Below are 22,850 nucleotides of genomic sequence, written 5' to 3' on the forward strand. Positions count from 1 at the left end.
TAAATGCAAGACAATGGCCGCGAAAGCCGGCGGAATCTTTATTACTAATGCCTAAAATTTATTTCAAAATCTCTGATCCAGATTTAGACGTCCATATGTTTTTTGATAGTTTAAATAGTTTCATCACATTTTTATGCAGTAATTAAGCTTAGATAGTTTCTTGTGAAATTGTTGCTTTTCAACGCTCGCTCTTTACGTCTGCCAGTCCGGGGCGGATGGACAAATAAATTACATAAAAAAATTATACAATTTTAACTAAATTCATGGCACACCCGAAATTCTGATCCAAATTCCTTCCAAAGGTACATAGCGACTTCAGCTACGGTCACCTGAAATAATACTGGGGAATATCGCATAGAGTGGTCATTTCATGTTGCACATTTAAACTGTATTGCTTGCAATCTTTTAAAAAGGCTTGCTGAATTTATAGGCAGGCAAAATAATAAAACTTTAAAATGTGTATTGTTTTTCTTGTAAGGCTGCATGTACCATACACAACCTATAAGGCCAATAAAAACATTTTACGAATGAAATATATATTCATTTCCCGCTGGAAACCTTTAGCCCTAAGCCGGTTGTTCACTACAGAATTATATACTGTACTGACTGTGTTGATTTCAAAAGCATACTCTAGCCGTAAAACCCATAAAAATCATATGGACGAGTGGCCGCTATGCGCGTTAGAAGTGATGTATCAATATATGTAAGTGATAGGGGAATAATAATGTCTACGAATGTGTGGATTGTGTGCAAGTATGCAAGTGAGCAAGTAGACAAATGCGCAAGTATTCAATTAAGCGAGTGTGCTATAATGCAAAAATTTCATTGAGCACCTCACTCCTGAGCCCCGTTCCCCTATCCTCCTTCGAATACGACACTGCTGATATTTAGTTATCCTGTAAGCGTTACGCTTTTGTTATGCTGATTACAACATCGCCTCATCTTACTTTACCAGCTGTAAAAAGGTTACAAATTTTCTTAAAATAATTGTTGCATCATATAAATATATACCATTTACTTTGACGTTTAGATGCTAGAAGAAGCTTCATTCGATTTTTCATGGACTTTCTACTGTGAGATAAAGGTCGCGAGATCTTGTAACACTTACGCCAATTTCTTCCCATGGCTGTAGCGTAGCAACTGGAGAATTGAACCGAGGAACAAAATCACTTGAAGTGCGGGTTTACTGTCTCGTGACAGCTGATGGTAAGGGGTGGATGAGGGGGAGATAGGCGAAGTGGCAACTACGCCGTTCCTTCTCTCATTCCACGCGGCCTTATCTCTTGTCCGCCGCCGGCGGGGCACGTCATATTACCAGCGTGCATTGCAGCCTATACATCAGGCACTTCCACAATATTCATTTAAAAAAATTAGTGTTGCTTGTATATTTAACCAGATACATTGCCAAAGCCAAGGACTTTTCGTGAGATTGAGATATGACCAACGTTGTTACGAGATGATTAAGGGGGTAGAACATACTGACTGATAATTGTGACAAAATTAAAACTTAATTTTACAATATCAAACTTAAAAACTTAAAATAAATTAAAATTGTTTTCGTAGAAACCTGTATGCTTATAATATCTACAATTTGGTGTTTGTTTTAGTTTTCTATTACAATAACTGACGGAATCGCGTGCATTTAAGTTTAACCTGTAAATCCCTATCCCGCCATTCGGCTAGCATGGGAGTGAACCGAGCCCTTAAGGCTGTATGACCCAAAAAATTTTATTCCTGATTTTAGTGTTTAAATAATATTTACATATAAACGAGTTTCCATATGTGAAGAATTGTCTCTAAAACTGGTAGTTTGTGAGCTACACGAGCTCAAAGTTTAGTTTTGTAGCATTTCTTGCAAAACGGATCTCAAAAAATACTTGATGAAATTTGCTAAGTTTTGATATAGTGCAAGTCATATACGTGACATATATAATGACATAATTAAAAAATTTTAATAATTGACCAGTAGTATTTGTGCACAATCATAAAATCAGCTAATTTCACTTTAATATAAAAACTGCAAAAATTCACTTAAAGTAAAAATCAATATAAACTTTAAATACATACAACCATATACTTTTATAAAAAACAGTAAAAAGAATTATATTCTTAATAGTAACACAGATCCAAATCAAGAGGTGAATGCATGTTTTCTTGGCGCCTGGAATTCCAAAATATATCAGATGCAACCCGCTACTCACTTGGCGCCGTGAAGCCTGGCTGAGCATTAGATTTCCAACCCCACCACCCTACCCCGCCCCCCCGAGCGAGCAGGTAAACAGCCTGGCTGCCAGCCGCAGGGTTGCCGGACCTCAGCTGCCCTCCACCCCGAGCTGGCTTCGCCTGACTGTCGCGTTCGCATAGTGTACGAATGCCAATACATGAGTCGCTAGTTTAATACAAACAAGTGCTTGTTTTAGATGCAGGCTTTGTCAGTTTTGTGAAATAAATCGTACCATTTTTAATTCACTGATTTTTCTTGCGACAATGGCTCCCCAGAAATTAAGGAATGGCAAACGATATTTAAAAACTAAAAGAAACATGTCATAAGCAATAAAACAATACCAAGCTGCTCAGCGATTGTTGCGTGAAAATTCAGGTGGTTTGGAAGAAATCCAGCCAGATTCATCAATTAGTTCGGCAGAATCTGGCCATTAAGTACGGGAAGAATTTCAGAAAGTGTATTTTATTTACAGTATGGGTGAAATAAATTTTTGCTTGCATTTTAGTACAATTTTACAACAACTTAATGAAAAATGCAGAAGTATATATATGTAGGTATATTTCAATGTGTATATTTGTTTAAAAATATGTTCTCATGCATATATTTTGTGTGTAATGTAGGCGTGAGTACGTATGTGTATGTTTGTTTGTCCAGTCGTTTGGTCTGTGGTTAGAACATCCCAGCTTGCATACTGACTGAGTTGAAAATGTTTTCGATTGAGATTTGGTGTTATATCCTTTCATTCACGTGTCACCTGAGGCAATCGCAGGAACAACTTGTCAAGATAACCTTAGGTGTTTTTGCTGTTTCCAACCACGCCCTTAACTGATGTTACCAAGCTCACAATTTAGCTAAGGATATCATCATCATCATCATCATCATCATCATCATCATCATCATCATCATCATCATCTTCATGATATTCATCATCATTAATTTAATAGTCCTCTGAAAGTAAAACGTTCTCATGAACTCATGTTTGTATTCATATAGGATATGAGTGTACATCAATATTTATAGTATGTTATTTATATACCTGTAGTACGTTAATATTTATAAAAATGTGTATAGGTTACAAGTAGGCCTTCATTCAAATATGTTGAAGAGTGGAATTTTGTACACATAGGGGTATGTATGTTTGTTTATGTGTATGCATGTACATATGAATGTTTGTGTATGTGTCGGGCAAGAATTATTGAATGAAGTATTACTTCCAAATGTGTTTGAAAAGTAATTAATTAGGCTAAACTTTGTTATCTGGTAAATGTATACATTATAGGAAACAAATATATTATTTTGTATGTTGAAACGAAGGGTTGCAACAAAAACATGGGAGATTAATTAAGTTTATCAATTAGCAGAGTTTCTTACAGAAATATTTGTGATGACGAGACCTCCATGATTATAAAGGGCCTAGGAAAAATTTGCTACTGCTTGGTTCTAATGAACGATGAAATGTCGGTGGTTAGACGGAAACACTTATTGGTGTTGTTTCTTCGGCATATAGCGTAATGTACTTGTCCGGTTCAAACACCGAACACAAAGTTTAAGTGACGTTAACACAAAAACTTCAAACAAATGCAAACCTTTTAAATAAAAAAAAAATTAAGTCATACTTCCAACACAAAGAACACCTAACTTAAAATTATAAATTTACAAGCGGTACTTGGTTCTTCCCGCCGTATTTAAAAACCGCGGGTGTTCTATTATACAACCAATCAAAAAATCTTTTTAAAACTATTTTTTTAATAGATGCAAATATTTTAATTATATAATTTGGCAAAAATAATTTTGTTATAAGAACATGAAAGTTTGTATATAATTATAATACATTGGTGGTTTACATAAATGTTTTTAAAATCGTTAGGAGCAATAATGATGACTAAGTTTTAAATATTCACATTAAAACATTTAGATTTGAGTTGTAGTAATTAGTAGTGGCACAATGAGAAAGACAAGAAACTAACCACGTATCTGTGGCTGTGACGCACAGTGAATTATAGGGTTTCAGCGAACCAACGTCAAAATTTTTGTTTACTATGTCAGCTACTTTAAGTGACATTGTTATTCTAAAAGCATGCATAGATTTTAACTGACTATTGAAAATTTGCTAAGGGGCCAGCATATGTATTAATTTTCAAACAATTCCATTCAAAATCAACCACCACGTGCTCAACCAGCATTCACCACAGAAACGAAATATAGTAATTTAGTAGATGATTTCTAAAGAAAACATTGAAAATCTTGGCTAAACAGTTTATCTAGCACATGCTTATTACTCTGTTGTCACAACTACCACATGCAAAAACCTTGACCAGTATTTTAAGAATTTGCTACTCGAGTGATGTTAATTAATACGTATAAGTAACCTATGAGTATTTTAAAATGTAGCATTCTATACTTGGGGTAGAAATAATGTGTCTAGAAACAATAAAAACATTATGGAAGCTGATAATTTTGGTTACTTCATATAGATTCACCCTTGCTGGATTTGATTATGAGTATCAGAAAACATGATCATGTGTTACACCTAAGGACGAAAGAAAACAATTATGGACATATATTAGGCTTTACTTCTTTGTGACAATTAACATAATAAAGTAATGTAACTGAAATTTTCAGTTTTCTGGTTCGCTGAATTTGAATTTTATCAAAGTTAGTTCATTGGCTTATTTAAATTTATATTTTACTCTCCGTGGATGTATAGAGATAGTTGTAAACAACAAATATTTACCATTATAAAAATTATTTTAAAATACTCACAAAATGATTATATTCTAAGCTTTATAAGGTACTAAATAATAGAGATTAGTAATAATAGAATTAGTAGAGATATTACATAACAGGTGGACACGTAACTGTAAATGTTAAAAATATTTTTCCATATTTATCAATATCAAATGGAAAAGATATGAGGTTTTTTTAAATAAATATATATTTAAATCTGTTAATAAATCCTTCATAAAACATAAATAGAGCAAAAACTTAATTATGTTGTAATATTATTTTAATGTAATGTATAACAAAAGAAAGATATAATGTTATCTAGGTCTCAAGTTAAATGCTAGTTTTCCAACCTGTATTTACCAAATATTATCTTTTTCATAAAGGGTAGAGTAAAAGATTTTCTTAAATTAGTTTAAGTGGAAGTGATTAAAATAAATATTTTACAAAAATGTGTTTCAAAACATTAGTACATCAAGTTTATAGAATTAAATTCTGCTCATAGACCTATACTTGCAAGGACCAGCTGAAAGAAATTTTCTCGTTACCTTTATCTTGGAAGTAAGCTCAAAAAAGCGCGGTTTATTCTTCACGGCTTATGGGCTGGATATTATGTATATTGAGTGCTCACGAACATTTCAGAGAACAAAAAGTTAGTTCATAGCATATTAGTTTTTGTGTTGTGCTGTTCTTGTGGTTAACCAACAATTTTCACGGTGTTCATTGCTAACCAGTATTGATATTTAAATGCAATTGATTTATCATAAAATACAATTAAGCAGTACCAATAACATTACCAATTACCAGATACGTTTCGGGTTAATGTACTTGATGATCTTTCTGCTTTATACTGTCGTGGACAAAAGGGGAACCTAAGATATTGAAATGATTTGCATTTATTACAAAAATACATGCTTTCTTCCACAAAATAATTGGTTTGATTACTTCTGAAGTTCCTACAAAATAAATTTACTCGAACTATTACTCTGACAATCTGAAAGGATTTGTTTTACGTGTCTATTAATTATTGTTGGCACGACTTTATTCTAACTAAATAAACACTTCAGTTATGTTAAAATCTTTTTGTTGGGGCAATATATTTCTATGTCTATTGTGCACCTTAGGTTGCCGAATGTTGCAAAGTGGAATCTCGTACAAATTAACCTCTATCTTGACATAATTAAGAACAGCTAACCTCTGCTTTGTAGTTAATTGTTTGTTAAAAAATAGTAGGGGCATGCATATGGTACATATCTGTTGCAATACCAATCACAGTAATCTAATGGGGAAGCAAACTTGTCCTCAGTAGCTCAGTCTTCTCTTGCAGACGGCCGCCAATCACGAGGAAGAAACCGCTGGAGCAGGTATACCTTGTAGCTGTCTGATCGGCATTCCAAAATTTTTGCGTAAAATTCTTGCCCCTAATAATGAGTTTAAAAGCGGGTTTTATGCCCTGAGTAAATAATATTTTAGATTTTTTTTTTTTTTTTTTGGCATTCATAAGGTTTTAATACCGGCCAGACGTGACCCCTGCAATTGCCCAATAGAGATTTTAAAAATGTGCGAGTACGAGACCCCGTGCATTTCTGCTTTTGTTGTGGGGTAATGTGAAATGAATTTTCATATTCATAAAGATTTATTTCCAAACCTTTAAACTCAATGATGGAGACTTACTAAATGAATAATTCATGTGTAAGCAGTGTCTGATATGAAGTGTTTTTTTTTTTTTTAAGATACAAGGATACAAGAAAATTGCTTAGGGTAAATGTTATTCCAAAACTTATTTCCCAAAACAATTTAAATCCTTGCATGGAAACAAATAGGGGAAATATTCACGCCATTTTAATCTACAAGTCAACGACGAAAACCTTACATTTTTCATTTCTGGAATTTCGTTCATTCTTTACGAAACTGGCGATTCTTCACATAACCATAAAATAACAATACATAGTAAAAAAAAATTTTGGAGTGACTATTCACACGCAGAACAATTACATTCATTTTTGGTCACCCAACAAAGCTTAGAGGTTTTAATGACACACTAAATGCAATTGATGGTGAACCACATTAAAACAACATATGTTTGGAATATCACTCATAATTTTGTTAGAAATTACTTCTGGCGATTGTGAAAGTTCATTCTATCCTCTAGGCTATTGATAAGATTACAAGGTATTCAAATAAGTCTCGGAGGCTATTCTTTGCCTCAGAATTTCACAACAAAAATTATTTTGTGGAATTAAAATACAGTTTGCAACAAATACAAGATGTCTTTTTCAGCATATTATTTTTCCATGTTGGCGCTTATAGTGACTTATAAGCCATTAAATCTGCCTTTTACTAAAAATTAAAAAAAATATATATTATTTAGTATAAAATTAACATTGGTAGTCAAACACGAAAATAAACATACTTTTTTTTAGTTACCAAAAAGAATAAGCATCGCTTGTTTTTACAGCAACTACGCATTATAAACTACAAGTATAATTTTTGGTTTTGCTATTGGTTTTAGGTGTTTTGGCTATAGATTATGGTCCTCAGAATTGGTAAAATAAATGTAAAAACTGGAAAATACTTTAAGAACTAAAAATCTTTTGTAACATGTTTCTTTCCTACAAATATGTACAAATGTACATAGGATATCCATAACTTATTTGGATTAAAAAAACACAATGTAACAAGAGTTATTTTGTCACCACAAAATATTTTCTTAGTGTGTCATTCTGTGTATTTTGTAGTGGCTACTTAGTAATAAGTTTAAAATTGTGTGTTATGGGCTATGGCTTAGCTAAACACTTTTAAAAAAAACTAGGGATGGGGCGAATCCTGATTTCCTCGAATCCAAATCCTAACTTAAATCCTCGACTGGAATTGCCGAATCTCGAACCCAAACCCGAATCTTTTAACAGATGATGTCCACATATCTAATGTGCGTGAGATGTATTCTGCTTGCACTAAAAGTCCCTTGACTTTCTCACATGTAGTTTGGTACATTTCTGGTATAAGTGTATTTGCCAGAAATTTTCTCGAAACCATTGAATAATGAGGTTCTAGAAATGCAATAATCTTTCTGAAGCCTTTGTTTTCTACAACAGACAGTGGCTGATTGTCTACACATATCATTTCTGCAATTAGCCTACCGATGTGTTTTCCTTTGCCATCTTTACTTGAATACTTACATTTTTTTGTCATGAATTGTGCTAGTGTGGGCTGTGTGAGTGATGGTTCATTGTTTTGAGGTTCAGATAAGATTCTACTAGGCCCTGCAATTTCTCCTGAACCGGAAGATTCACTATTCTCCCGTTTATCAACAGCGATTTGGGCCGAGTGGAGTTTAAGATGTTTACGTAACGCACTTGTTGTACATGACTTTCCGCGGGATATTTTTGCACCACAAAACAGACATGCAGCTTTGGTGGTGTCTGATTTGTCCAGAACAAAATGTTCCCATACGTCCGACATCTCTGATTGTGATTTACGTCACGTTAATGACTTTAAATCACCATTCACAACTAAAGATAAACCACATGTTACATGGAAATATTCAGTTCAGTAGAAAAACTCGCACAGATAAAATCAATAGAGATAAAATCAAGAGAGGTCCCACGCGCGAGAGAGACAGAGATACGAGCGCTTCTTGCTACCTGAACAGTACCACTAGCGCAGACATGCAGAATTCTCCAACAGTCCAGCAAACCCCATGCCGTTAAAAGGTTAACTTTATAATTTACGTGCATTTTTGTTTACTATCACTGCTATATCATAGATGCAGATTTTTCAATAGGACTGTATGGAAAAAACAAAATACGTATAAATGTGCCAGAATACTAGCACTACATGTTAGTGCTGGCTAAAACTGTGTATTCAATATATCGAAGGTACATAACATTCACAGTTACATGTCTGTTGGCACCCTTGTCATGAAGGGGGGAAAAAATTCCTTCTTTTCCTTGCCATTCTAGTGTGTTTTCAGATGTACGCACGTAGTTATACAATATTTTAGTTCTCCAACTATTCCTGCAATGAAAAGAATAAAAAACAAAGAGTTTTCTATTTCTGATACGTTTAATTTATTTCATCATCATCGTCACGAATCACGATTTTGTTTTATAGAAATGTTGCAGTGTGACTTTAGAGACAAATAAAATAGAAGCTGGAAGCACAATTAAGATGAAAAATTGTTAGCTTGGTTAAGCAAATTTGAGCATCAAGTATATCCATCAGTGGTTTTACATTTAAATTTGTTTACATAGCTTGATGAGTCATTCGGTAAATAGTTCAAACACTGAAAAGTGCTTAATTGATAATTCCTGATTATGTTACTTCCTTATGCCCCCTTTGAAAACATTATAACAGGGTTCTACTGTACTGTCCTCAGGAAAGTGACAATTTATATGTTAGAAAACTAAACCATTTTCAGAGAAAATTTACATGATTTAAGTGGTCAGTCTCCTGCTATTAACTAAATTTAACATGCGACTATGGACCGAGGTGAGGCGTCTAAAAAAACAAAATGGAATTTAAAAAGTGGCTGTTGACAATTAAAAGTGTGATACAAATACCTGTTTTAGATATTTTAACTGGAACACAATATCAAAACTTGAACTTTCGGTACATTCAGCATTTTCAAAACTCAAAAAGTATTTAAAGTTTTTTCACAATTGTCTCGTAACAGAATAAAATAGCATAGACAATTGAAAACAGGATATTTGTGACATTACAAACTTGAAAACAAACTATTATTTCAGTATTTGTGTTGGCAGTTTCATCACAGGTACCAGTTGTGGAAAAAAATAAATAAATAAATAACATCTACAACACAACAACCATGGATTTCCAACACATAACATGGACACTCCTTTGTGATGGCCATTAAAATAAGTGAACGCGAGAGTAGCAAACAGTGTGTAAATCAATGGTCACAATCAATATAACATCATCAACACAGTAGCAGCTCACCTGATTTATCAATCTATGACTAAAAGACGTGACTCAAAAACTAAAAAAACAATTTAAACTAACTTAAATAATACTTTCTTGCAGAAACTGTGTTCATAATATTGCTGAACTAAAATAAAATTTACCTGACAGCTGTTAAAAACAAAAACAAGTGATATATATGGATTTAAAATGTAAATATGAGCTCATATCATCATTTCACAAATAAGGCTGTTATTAATAAGTCTTATCAAACCAACATTTCACTTCAGTTATTATTTGTAAGCTACTACTCTACACATTTCCTATTTTCTTACCCCAAGTATTTGTATCATGTAATAAAAATTTATTGAATAGGTTTCTAATTATCATTCTTACTAATCAAATTCAATATATTTATCCGAAAATAATTTGGTATTGATATTTGTATTCTATTCAAATTAAAAACTGATATTTGCAAAGTCATAACAATCACAGATGAAATTCAGCATAATGTGCCAAAAAATACAACACTGTTAAAAAATAATTGGCACAAACAAACACACAAATACACTATTTATACGTTAGGGATACACAATTAACATTTGTCTAAATATTTCTTTTAAATACCCTGGCCCAGCATATATTTCTCTGACTGTTCATTGATTTTTTCAGATATTCAAAATTCTATGACAATTAAAGTGTTTCCCCCCCCCCTCCCCCCAACCGATTTCCAGTTTTCCAGTTTTTCCTGGTGAATGACACCCTGCAATAAATATTTCATGTTAACTGAAAGTTTGATGATTTAACTATACATGCTGTCATCGCAAGTGAAACAAAACGTTCCCAGACGGGAAGAAAAATAGTTCTCACCTTGGTGGGCTTGCGGCCCTGCCTGGCTTTGGGGCGGTCGTCGTCTGAGTCGGAGCCCTGTCCCTGGTTCTTCTCCCTCCGCTTGCGGGCCCCACCTCCTCCACGCTTCTTCTTCTCTCCGTCGGGGCTGCCAGTGAAAACCATCCCCGTGCATGTCGTGAAAGGCACGAGCAACACAATCACACAATCCACAGATTTACCATTACCTCGCGAGGTGTCGCAGTGGTGGGACACCGCACTCACATGCCAGAGGACCCAGACTGGCCATTCTGATTATGGTTTTCCAAAATTACACCGTCTCCCAGTTTCATCGAAATGTGCTGTTGACTCATGTGTGTCTAATGATCTTGATGTCGACAAGAATAAATAAATAAATAAAAAAATATATATATATATATATTAGGGATGGGCCGGTCGAATCCTCGAATCCTCGAATCCCACCGAATCTCTAGTATTCGAAAGATTCGAAATTCGAGGGAAAAGATTCGGGATTCGAGGAAAAATATTGATGTAAATGTAGTACTTTAAAAACTGTTTACGTTTTCCTTGGAACACATCCTATTGAGGTACAGTAGCACCTCGTTAATACGTGATGGTCAGGACCGAGATAATCACGGATTACCGAATTTCACGGACTAGCGATTAAAGGCCCGGAAGGTCTTGTCAAGCTTCTCAGACACCGGCGTGCAGCTGGGTTAAGGCCGTTCACGGTATGGGCCGGCCGTCTTCGAATTAGTGTCTCGGCTTAAAGAAATACAGCACTGCCTAGCCATTAGTTCACGGTCATTTACAACAGCCGAAGAGAGAAAGATAAGATCGTGCTGACCTTTCACCCTCCCCCCTTCCCCTCGTGCAACCGAATGCCAGCCAGACACGTCACTCGCCAGGCGCCTGCCGTGCGTTGGCGGGTGGAAACAAACAAAGGGAGACGGGAAGCAGAAGTCAGGACATCCCCCTCAAGTTTAAAGAGTGACAAATGTGACAGCTGAAAGGGGGGCGACACAAAGGGTCGGTACAAACAGCGTTACAGAGTTTGGCGGCCCACGCGATGGCTTGTAGTGTTTGCCGGCCGCCAGCCCGTGTGACGTTAATTTTAAGCGCTGAAAATTTTTACTTCTCTTTTTTTTCTTCTCTTTTAAATCGTCCCAGTTTATCCGATTCCCGAATTAGCGCATCACGGATTAACGAGGTTCTACTGTATTGTACTTTTAATTCATTATTATATAAAAAAAAATTATGAAGCATGTGCTGATTTGGGAAACTTACTTTATATTCATGAACATGGATGCATTTGTATTTGTATACATGTATTTTAATCGCAATTCAATTTTAAATATTCTGATACACATTCTAATTATGAATTTTTTTAGGACCAAGTTTGGTTTGTGTAGACTACCAACGTTAAAATATGTATTATCTGAGAATTCCATGATGGCCAACCAATGAATTTGTTAGCCAATAATTATGAGCAACATAAAAAATAACTAATATTAATATAAAAAATTTTAATGGGTAAACTAGAGAAAACACCCCGTCACTTTTAACTTCGGGCATATTAATCACTATGCTTTAGTGAGGCTTAATTTTAAAAGATGCACAACAATATTTCTTATGGCCTAAAACCATTGAAAACAAGATGGCGCCTTCCAGTTTCCATTAAATATTTCAGGAAAGCTTTTACCTACATTTGGGACTTTAAACAAATGTCAAGTTGGTAACTACAAAATATTGTTCCGTCGGATGTTGAATTTCGTTTTCCGATTTCCGTGGATACATGAATCACTGTACTCACAGATAATGCCTGAATGCCTTAAATCCACCAAGTCGGATTCTACAGCAATTGATGAAGTGACCAGATTATTACGTGATCCTACAGTTAACCCAGAAATAAACATTCTCGAATACTGGAAAACTCAGTCTGCGTGTTCACCCAGGCTACATAAACTGTCCAAAAAATATTTGTGTTCACCACCTGCGACAGTGTTCTCTGAACGTTTGTTCAGCACTGCAGGAAATATATGTGACCAAAAACGGAATCGTCTTGATCCAGACCGTGTCAAAATCCTTGTTTTTATAAATAAAAATTTAAAGGGTTAAATAATTCTGCATAATGTTTAATTTTTTTCTCTTAACTTATAAATTATTTTATAATTAACCCTTGAGAACTGGATTCGGATTCGAGGGGTGGATTCGAGGTACTGTTTGGGATTCGGATTCGAGATTCGGATTCGAGAAAAATGGTATTTGAACCATCACTAATATATATATATATATATATATATATATATATATATATATATATATATATATATATATATATGAAAACTGAAAAGGTCTTTTAGTACTTGCCACAGATGTGTAAAATCTAACCTCGATAATGAGCACATTCATGTGTTCTCATGTTGCAAATACAATACAAATATAGGACATAAAATTTAACTTAGATTTCTTTAAAATAATTCTGAGCATGATAAATACATGCAAATTGTGTTTTAACATTTCTGGACGCGAATCACGCGTAGTTTACGCACCAGCCGCTATAATTTGTTGCCGGAACAGGTACTGCAACTATATAATCATTCAATTTGCAGACCAAAATTTTAAACTATATACCATGTTTAATCGCCTAATCATCACACATTTTATGCTCAAATCCAGTTTGAAAAGTAGGGGTGTGATTTTTGTGCAAGAAAATAATTTTTTTGGAGTTACGTTTTTCATAAAAACAAAACATGTTGTATGGAAAGTACATAAAATTAAAAAGCAGAGTATACAAAAGCACACCAAACAATTTAATTTAAATTAATTAGTCATGCAACAAATAGTACATATTACATTCAACTTAAAATATAAACCTGAAAACCATGACCTGAACATGAGTTGGAACTAACGTAGTGTACCATACCCATAACTATCGTAATAATACACAAACTACAAAAGATTTTGGGCTAGTCAATGTAATCTACTCAGACTGAGACAACGTGCACGTGTTGCATGCAATCAGAAAGCTATTAATATTGATATTCGATGACGCGCACATACTTTATTCAAGCATTAACGATACCAAACATGAATGGTGCTAACTACCGCTGACTACATTTTATATGTACTGCAAAGTAGCGACGATTGTTTTTCTGTTGATTAAATAAGTAAGCTGAAATATCCTAATGAAAAACAAATTTCAACTTTAAAATACATAATTTTATAAGGGAAAAGTAGTTTATGGACAACATCTTACATGAGAAAAAAAACATACATCTTATGGAGAAAATGATGGAACCGAAACATCTGACAGTATTGAATAGGAAATCATATTGTTCGAGTACATCTTAGATGAGTTTTTAATTACTCTATTTCCCATTACGTATAACTACTACACAGCCGGACAGCAAATTGAAAACTGATTGCAATTGCACTGTGATCTTTGGCAAGGTCATATTTACTACATAAACAAAGTGCTCGGAATCTAAAAGCGGAACCAAATACATTATATGATTTTTATGCAAGAATTTTTTTTTCCCCAAATTTTGACACCCTAAAATAACTGTGTACAGATAATGTATAGTGAGACAATTATACAATAAAACATGGTAATGAAACGGCTTTGATAAAAGTGAAAAAGACTTTAATAAACACTAAACCCCGTCTTCAGACCTGATTTTCGACAAGGAATTTTATTAAAATACTGCCCATCTTGTTAAAATTAATTCAACTGTTAATACCGTATTTAATCGCATAATGTCCGCCATCGCATAATGTCCGCACATTTCTTTTTAAATACTTGAAATGGAATTTTTAAAAATCCGCATAAAGTCCGCACCAGACAAAGAACCTTGGCCACCCTTGAAAGGCATAGTAACGGGATGGAAATTTACCGACGCTGTCAACAATGCTTTGACCTTGAGTTGTTCATTTCTTTGGAGCGTAAGATATGATACGCAACGTAAAGAAAACGTCGACAAGGCTCTGTTTGTTTTTGTTAAAAATTCCTGCTCAGTCTTTTCCACGCTCTGCACTCCTTCCCCCGCTTCAGTCAAGCAGGGCAGGAGGGGACTCGCATGCACAGACGTCTGCCGGTAACTTTTTTTATACAAACAGTGGGCAAGGGACAGGGAGGAGGCTCGCCGGCGTCGGTTAATGCAGACATTAGACATCTGCCCCGTGCCATTAGTGGCCATCTCAATGAAAGATTAAAAAAATATCTTTTCACGCAAAGCGTATATTTTGTGTAGGCTGGTTGCGGCTTCTGAACGTAAGAGCGCACACGCGAGTGAGAGAAGAAAAAAACTGAGTGGCGTCTTTCACTAATCGCCGGCACCCAATTATCTCGACATCTGTCACATTTCTCACGTCCGCTGCGGAGGGTCGCCAGTCACCTGAGCTCTGCGAAGTAGTGTGCCGCCATTAATATTTTTCAAATGGGCCGAGGGAAGGGTGCCAATTTTACGAAGCAGCGATTTTACTAATGCAATCCGCGGAACCATGAGCATACGTAAAATCAGGGTACTAGTAAACTAATTATGAGAGAACAATTTTTTTACTCTACACAAAACATGTAACATTTTGAGGAAAAATTTTTTTTTTCGGACTTCACCTCATAATGTCCGCACCCCAATTTTTTTTTGTCAAAAATGTAGCCAAATGATTGCTGACATTATGCGAGTAAATACGGTACTCTAAAGCAGGGATGCCACCAAGAATGGTTATAAAATCCTGTATTAGACCATAAAAAATCCTGTAAAATCCTGTAAGAAAAAAATTTCTGTGAACAGGTTTTTCATTTGTGCCAACATTTTTTTTTATAGCTAAGACACAGGAGAAAACAAAGTATTATTTATAAGCATTGTTCTTCAAAAATCAGCTTTTACTTTATTCCAGTTGCATAGGCCTACTTTAAAATAATAATAATGAATGTAGATAAAAAAACTTATAAGTTTACATGTAAAGAGTTAAGTACTACCAGTTTGAGGTTCTCACAAAAATCACTTTAAAAATATACACACAGACTATGCCGTATTTGCAGGCATTTCTTGCCTGAACACTCCAACTGCTTCACTTCTTCAGGTTCCTAGCTTTTTTTCTCAGCTCATCAGTGGGTTTGAATTCTAGCCCCAAATATTTGGTCCTATTGTGGCAGTGCAACAATGCATTCAACATTGGCATTTCTAAACAGCGAACGTTTTACTGGGTTTCAGCCACTTTAATTCTACTTCCCACTCACGTTTATATCGTTTTTTATACAGCGTTCAATCTGGAGATGCCATGCGTTTTCTTTCCATTTCTTTCAATTACAATCTCCACAAAGATGCAAGCCGAATTTTTTGTAAATAACAAATACTTTAAAATTAACAACAAACTGTAAACACTCCGTTAATCCATCATAGAAATCGTGATTGCACGGTATAACAACACAGACTGTAAACACACCGTCACAGATATCACTACGCACAAATATTACTGGGCGTGTTCTGTTACATGCACGAATGCACCGTCGCGCAGAAGAGAGAAACAGAACACAATGTCTAAAATAACTGTCATAGATATTACGATGCATAGTATACTTTCATCCGTGAAATAAAAAAATGCTTCCAGACATAAAAGGTAAAGCGTGAATTGTTATCATCTTAGAAAAACTGAACCGACGTAGCAAAGTGAAGTGTCTCTTGATGACATGTTATCTATGAAGTGGAGCGGGAGCAGTAAGTAAATATTAATATTTGTGCGTTCATCAATTAAAATATTCGTGATTCGAAGTGCTTATCTGTTAATCCAGTGTAACTCCAAAATATCAGTGAAAATGGATAAAATCCGTAAAAACGGCAACCCTGCAGTCTAAAGTTTACCTTTGGTTCTATGAACTATGGTTCGTGCCATCCACCACAAATGGCAGCACCATGGTTACACATTTCCATTCCATGGGCCTTCCAATCCATTCATGAAATTAGGTACTCCTACCAAATGTTGTATACCGTGAGTTAAGACATTACACATAAAAAAAAAACTTTGTGATATATTTCAAAATTGAAATCCCCTTTATATTTTTGAAAACTATGTTTAATTTCCTTTTGTAAAATTAGTTACAAGTAAAATAGTAAAAATCAAAGCTTATAGCCTACAGAATCCCCAACCAGATTGTAAGGTATCTAATAGACTGACCAACATGACAGCTATCTATCATTTCTAGAGTGTGAACTAAAAAAAATTAATAATCAACTACTGTATTTTTTTAATAGGTTTACAGATGCGATAAAACTTATTGCAGCAAAATATGATAAATTTCACAAGCACGGTTACAATCCTGTGTGTGCCTAAATGAGCCTTATTTTAAAAACATGATTATAAAATGAAATTAATTAATGAAAAAAAATATATGAAAATCCAATATCTTGGGGTTTGATTCCCCTTAACCACCATGCTGCCTTCCAAACATCAGTGTGTTTCTACTTCTGATATGATAGGACTATAATTAAAAAAAAAACATGTCAGCTGAACTTGAGCCGATGGTAATCAATTTGCCAGCAGTCCTAAAATTCCATTCAGATCATTGAAAAACGGAGATGACATCCCACACAAGCGGCATCCAATGCACGGTTTGTTATCCCTTGTGTATGAGTAGAACTGTAGAGTCTAGTCTGACAGTCGAAGACACCGCGGAGCGATAAGGCCACTAATAATGAAGTCCATCTCTCTTAGGCAGTGAAGCAACCACCCAGAATGAATACCGTATATACCCGAAAATAATGAGTCACTGAATATAGATTATGAGTTTATGAAATATTGTACTTTATGGTATGGGAATTGTAATTTAAGTATGAAGCATTTAAAAATTATTTACGTACATTAGTAAATTTATTCCATATTTACTAGACTTTTACTTGTGCCCCTTTCGTCAGTACAGCGATTTACACGGACCTCTTTTATGACTGCAGTAAAAAGCAGTTGTTCAGAAAGCAAAGAATGTGGTGATATAGGTACAGTCAAACCTCTATCTATCGAACTCGCATGTATCGATTGTCCGTGTTTATCGTATACTTTCTACAGTCCCGCCAAAATTGTCATACAACTAAGATTAAAAAAGTCCGCTTGTACCGATGTTCGAATTATCGTTTTGTCCGCATTGATCGTACAAAATATGTGGTCCCGTCACTATAAATTATAATAGATGATCGTTTAACCATACATATTTTGCAGAAATAACAATTTCTTAGACAGAAACCGTCATAAAAACAGTAACGATTGTATAAGTAAAAATCACCTTAAAATCTGCAGCCGAGTAATGGAGCACGTAAACATGAAGAAAAGACAAATGAACAACAACTTACGAAGAATATGGATGATGTACCATAACTACAGTACAAACCCAATTGTTATCCTAAGATAATTACCATAAAAAAAACTAAAGATTCTTTGTTGATACCATAATACTACAGAAGCACGATAGCTACCACATTTGCACTATAGTTACCGTAACAACCGAGATGTATATTTACCGTGATGGTAATGTACGTATTTATTTAAGACATATTAAAATTAAAGAACATTACTGAAAAAAAAAACATGTTAAATTTTTGTATGTACGGTTAGCACATTTTGCGAAGAAATAATGCGATCTGAAAGAATGCAGTACTACTACGAAAAGTGAAAAGGGTACTCGTGGATTTTTAGGTTATGGCAGTCGTTTTTTCAGTAATATCGGCCAAAAATTAACAAGCGTATCGGAAGTCGGCAGAAATGCCGATTCAACTAAATATTGGCAAAATCGGCTTCTTCAGTACACCTCTATATTTGATGACATGAGTAAACATTTCAGACTTCAGGATATTGAAAAAGACTTTAATTTCCACGTAGGTTTATTGTGCGTATGTTTTTTTTTTGCAAGTGTAAATTGAATTAAGTAAAATGCTTCCATTTTTATTTTTTTTTCAAATGATTAAACTTTAATGACAAGTAACTGATATATTTCTGACACTAATTTTGAGGTTGAAATATTTTTTTTCAAAATCTAAGAGTGAAGTCCACATCTATTGAATGTCCGCATCTACTGAATTTTTTTGTTGGTCCCCTGAAAAACGATAGATAGAGGTTTGACTGTAGTTGGTAGTCACCTGGGAGACCACCAACTACCTATATCAACCACTTATAGAGCAAAAACCTTTTCAGAGATTCACAAGTTTAATTGTACTATTGATTCAACCAGCAACTATAAATTATAAATGATGTATCACTAAACAAAATGTAATATAGAAAATAGCATCTAGGAATTAAAGTTTTGTGCATTCAAGAAGCATTGCTGTTATTTCAGAAATTTGCTTACAATTTTCGTGACCAGTCTTTCAGTTCTGCTACTTTTTTGGCTTCCGAAATCTTTTAGACATCCTGTTAGATCTATATTCTACAAACGGGACCCACTGACCTCTTGCGTCGCCGCTTGCGTCCGGGCTTCTCGCCGCGCTCCCCCCCTCCGCCACCGCCCTCGCGGTCCACGGGGCCGTCGCTGCCCCCCGAGTCCGACACGTACTGCTCCGTCTTGCGCTTGGCGCCCTTCTTCCCGGGCTTCTCGCTCGGCATGTCCCCGAACAGCAGCGCACCCTTCGTCTTCTCCCGGTACTCCTGCCTCTTCTTCATCATCTCCTCATACTCCTGTCGCCTCCTCTCCTCCTGCTTCGTCTGCTCGGGCACAAGCACACACGCACGTTCAGGGTTACCATGCTCGTACTGCAGAAAACTGCCCTCGGTTCTCCCTGTCTCATCAATCAGTTTTCAACCACACATAACATCAAAATGAAAGACAAGATTACATGGTAAATAATGATAAACCATGATTACACTTAAATAAAAACCAAAACATAAAATACAACATAATTGACCTGAATCATCTAGTTTTGTTTTTTAAAATATTAAATTTAATTCTACCTCTTTAGTTTAAGCTTTAATTATAGAAAAAACCTTAAATAAAATTTTACAATGTACAACCATTTATTTTGTTTCTAGTATACCCAGTTTTTTTTATAAATATACTGGAAAAGTAAAGACAGTAAAAAAGGTTTTATTGAAAAAACTTAACTGTTAAGTTAATAAAAGCAGTCAATATCTGGTACCACATGGACAAGGCTAAGAGCATACAAAAAAACCTCATAAAGAAATTTTTAATTGTAAGTATTGTGGGCTATGAACAGTGAGAATTTATTTCTTGATTAATATTAATAGAATTATAATAATATAAAACAGTGACAAAAGGTAAAACTTAAATTTTAAACATCAGTGCCAGAAAGAAATTCAAACCACGCAAAAAATTAATTTTTTACTTCTGCTAATAAATTAACGTAAGTTTAGTTTTTCCAATGAAATTGTTTCTTGTTTTGGTACATAAAATCTTATGTATCCCACAACTTTAATTATTTTATACATTAATGCTCAATACTAGTGACATTTGCAAAATATTCATAAAAATTAAACACTAACGAACTCTCAATTTTTTATAATGATATTGGTCAAAATCAAAACATAAAACCATAAAATCTTGGCTCACATTATTGTTTATTTATACAGTTTAGTGTCTGAAAGCAGTCGCTCAATGAAACTGTGCTTGGTATGTACATTTTATTACACAGGTTTAATTCTTTAATGACTATAAAATACTAAATCCATTTTTTTATTACAAATATTCCTTTGTTAAACACCATAAAAACTTGCCTCAACAAAATACCATACAATATATTCCTGTTCAAAATAAGTTATCTTTACCATCCATGCTATGCAACCAATGTTTCCAGTCCATAATATTTAAAAAAAAAAAAAAAAAAATCCACAAAATTTGATTCAGTTTTGAAAAAAAAAACCATAATTTATAATATTAGGTGAATGACTAAAATTTTTAATAGTATTACAAACTATTTGATCAATTCACAGTTGAATCCTTGTTTCTCTTACGTTTCATTAGTTGTGAAAATAGATGAGTTTTTAACTAAACATGAATTTGTGATTAAAACAGATTGGTTTTAATACATAAAAAAATATACTAGTATTAAACATTACTAATTGAGTTAGGTACAGTGAAACCTCGTTAATACGATATCAATTAATCCTAAATCCTAGTTATTTAAACCTGTTTAAATCCCTGGCAATATGATAAAATTTTAAGTATTAATTTGTTTGTATATTACGAAATACCAGATAATATTAAATTCTAAATTCCATTGTGGCCCAAAACTAGTTTCCCATATATTTAAGATCTGATAATATGAAGCGTTAAAGTAAAACCCCGTATTTGTATTCTTGGTATTTAGGTTTCCTGCAATTAACAATATTTTAGGTCTCATTTATGTATCATTAAATACAATGCAATACTTTCCCTCAAAATACACCGCAAAAATTACTTTCTTCCCGCTATTCACATCTAGTTTACAATGTAAAAACCTGGTTTTTATTCATGTAAAACTCATTTAAGACTTTCTCACACAATACAATTTCCCATCAAATATGATCAAATGCTTCAATACCGCCTTTTTCTCCATAAGATGTACAATGTACATTATTATTCCTGATGTTGAAGTTGCCCAAAATGTTTTTTCTCATATAAAACTATTTTTTAGTTGAAATACATAATTCGTTAGGAAATTACCATTTACTTATTTAATAACAGGAATATGAAGCTGTCTAGTGTGAAAATTCTCTTTCATACATGTTTTCAATTATCTGCACCGTTTTTGGTTAGGTTGATGCCTGTATAGAGTGAGCACACATAGTTGTGTATTGATATTGATAGCTCGCCGATTGCATTCTATGCACGGACTCTAACTCTTGCCAAGTGGACTAATTTAAAGGCCCGCACTCTTTTGTGGTTAATGTGTAATACAACGATAGTTATCGGTACGCTACATTAGTTCTGTGTCTCATTTGGGTCACAGTTTTATGTTGTCATTTTGTTTTAAGTTGATACATAATATTTTTGTTTCGTATTATTTATTTACTAGTTATAGAGGGTTCACTAAAATTGAGATTAAATGCAAAGTAGTATTTGTTTGATGTGTAAATTCTCATTCAAAAACTTTTTAAACACCTCAATTTTTTGTACATACTTATTTAATCATAAAATACAAATAAGGTTAATTAATTTAATCAAGAAAAAATTTAAACATTTTGTGGTTTTTTTATGTTATGTATTTTGGGCATGGCTTGTGTACTGATGGTATATTATACATTAAATTTTTTTTTTATGCGAAGTGAAAGTATATATTGAAGAAATAATACACATAGGTAGAGTCCCGATTATATGGTGAATCGTGATAAAACGAAATAACATCGAAAAACACATTAACGTGCGACAAAACACCGAAAAACATGTCAACACACGACAAAACACGAAAATAGGCAACTTTCAGTAGCTATTATTATTTATTTAACATAAACTTCTGGTTTCCGTAGCATAATTATGGCTGGAATCAACTCGGCATGATTTGAATTCCATTCTAGACCACTAGAAAATGAAATACAGGTTATATGTACAATGTCCTGCTTTGTTTTGATTCTTCACTTTATAGAGTCCATAGATACATACAATGCAAAGACGTGAAACCTAGATTAGGCGGAAAAAATCTCGGAGCATGTTCCAATAAGAATGCTAGTACTTTGCGACACTGAAACAGTACTCTAGCGTCTAGCCATAGAGTTTTCACACATTTTAAAATACATCTTTTTGAGTTGCTGTTTTTGTATTGAGTATTGTTGTATATTGCTGTTTCTTGTAAGTTATAAAATGCTGGTTTTATTTAGTTTTGTAAATAAACGATGGTTTTTAACTTTTACTAAAAATAAAACCGATAACACCGAAATCTCATATTTTTAAAACAAAATTGATCAAAAAATAACACCATAAAATCGGGACTCTACACATAGGAAATGAGGCACTTATGTATTAGAGGAGTTTAAGAATTTTCCCTCAATTTACATTTTCCTGCAATACTGACACTGAAACAATCAAAACCTTTGACCAGTTGTGGTGCTTAGTCCAAAGTGTGTTTTAAAAAAATGAGAAGCAAACCAAATAGATAAATTTTTTTTACCTAAATATTCTCAGTGATCTATTAGATATGTAATAAGTTGTAGCAACATA

General features: G+C 34.0%; 1 protein-coding gene across 3 annotated transcripts in view; it reads right to left on the bottom strand.

The window, feature by feature from the left end:
- LOC134527641 (RNA polymerase-associated protein CTR9 homolog) overlaps nucleotides 1–22,850 on the bottom strand; it is a 118,366-nt gene that overhangs the window by 41,036 nt on the left and 54,480 nt on the right. For all 3 annotated transcript variants that reach the window (XM_063360502.1, XM_063360503.1, XM_063360504.1), the window contains exons 16-17: nucleotides 19,152–19,405; nucleotides 10,739–10,865 (exon numbers count right to left, since the gene is read on the bottom strand). In XM_063360502.1, coding sequence (XP_063216572.1) covers nucleotides 10,739–10,865; nucleotides 19,152–19,405 — 381 coding nt within the window. The remainder of the gene's footprint in view (nucleotides 1–10,738; nucleotides 10,866–19,151; nucleotides 19,406–22,850) is intronic.

The sequence above is a fragment of the Bacillus rossius genome, chromosome 1 (genome assembly GCF_032445375.1).
Source record: "Bacillus rossius redtenbacheri isolate Brsri chromosome 1, Brsri_v3, whole genome shotgun sequence".
Classification (NCBI taxonomy): Eukaryota; Metazoa; Arthropoda; class Insecta; order Phasmatodea; family Bacillidae; genus Bacillus; species Bacillus rossius.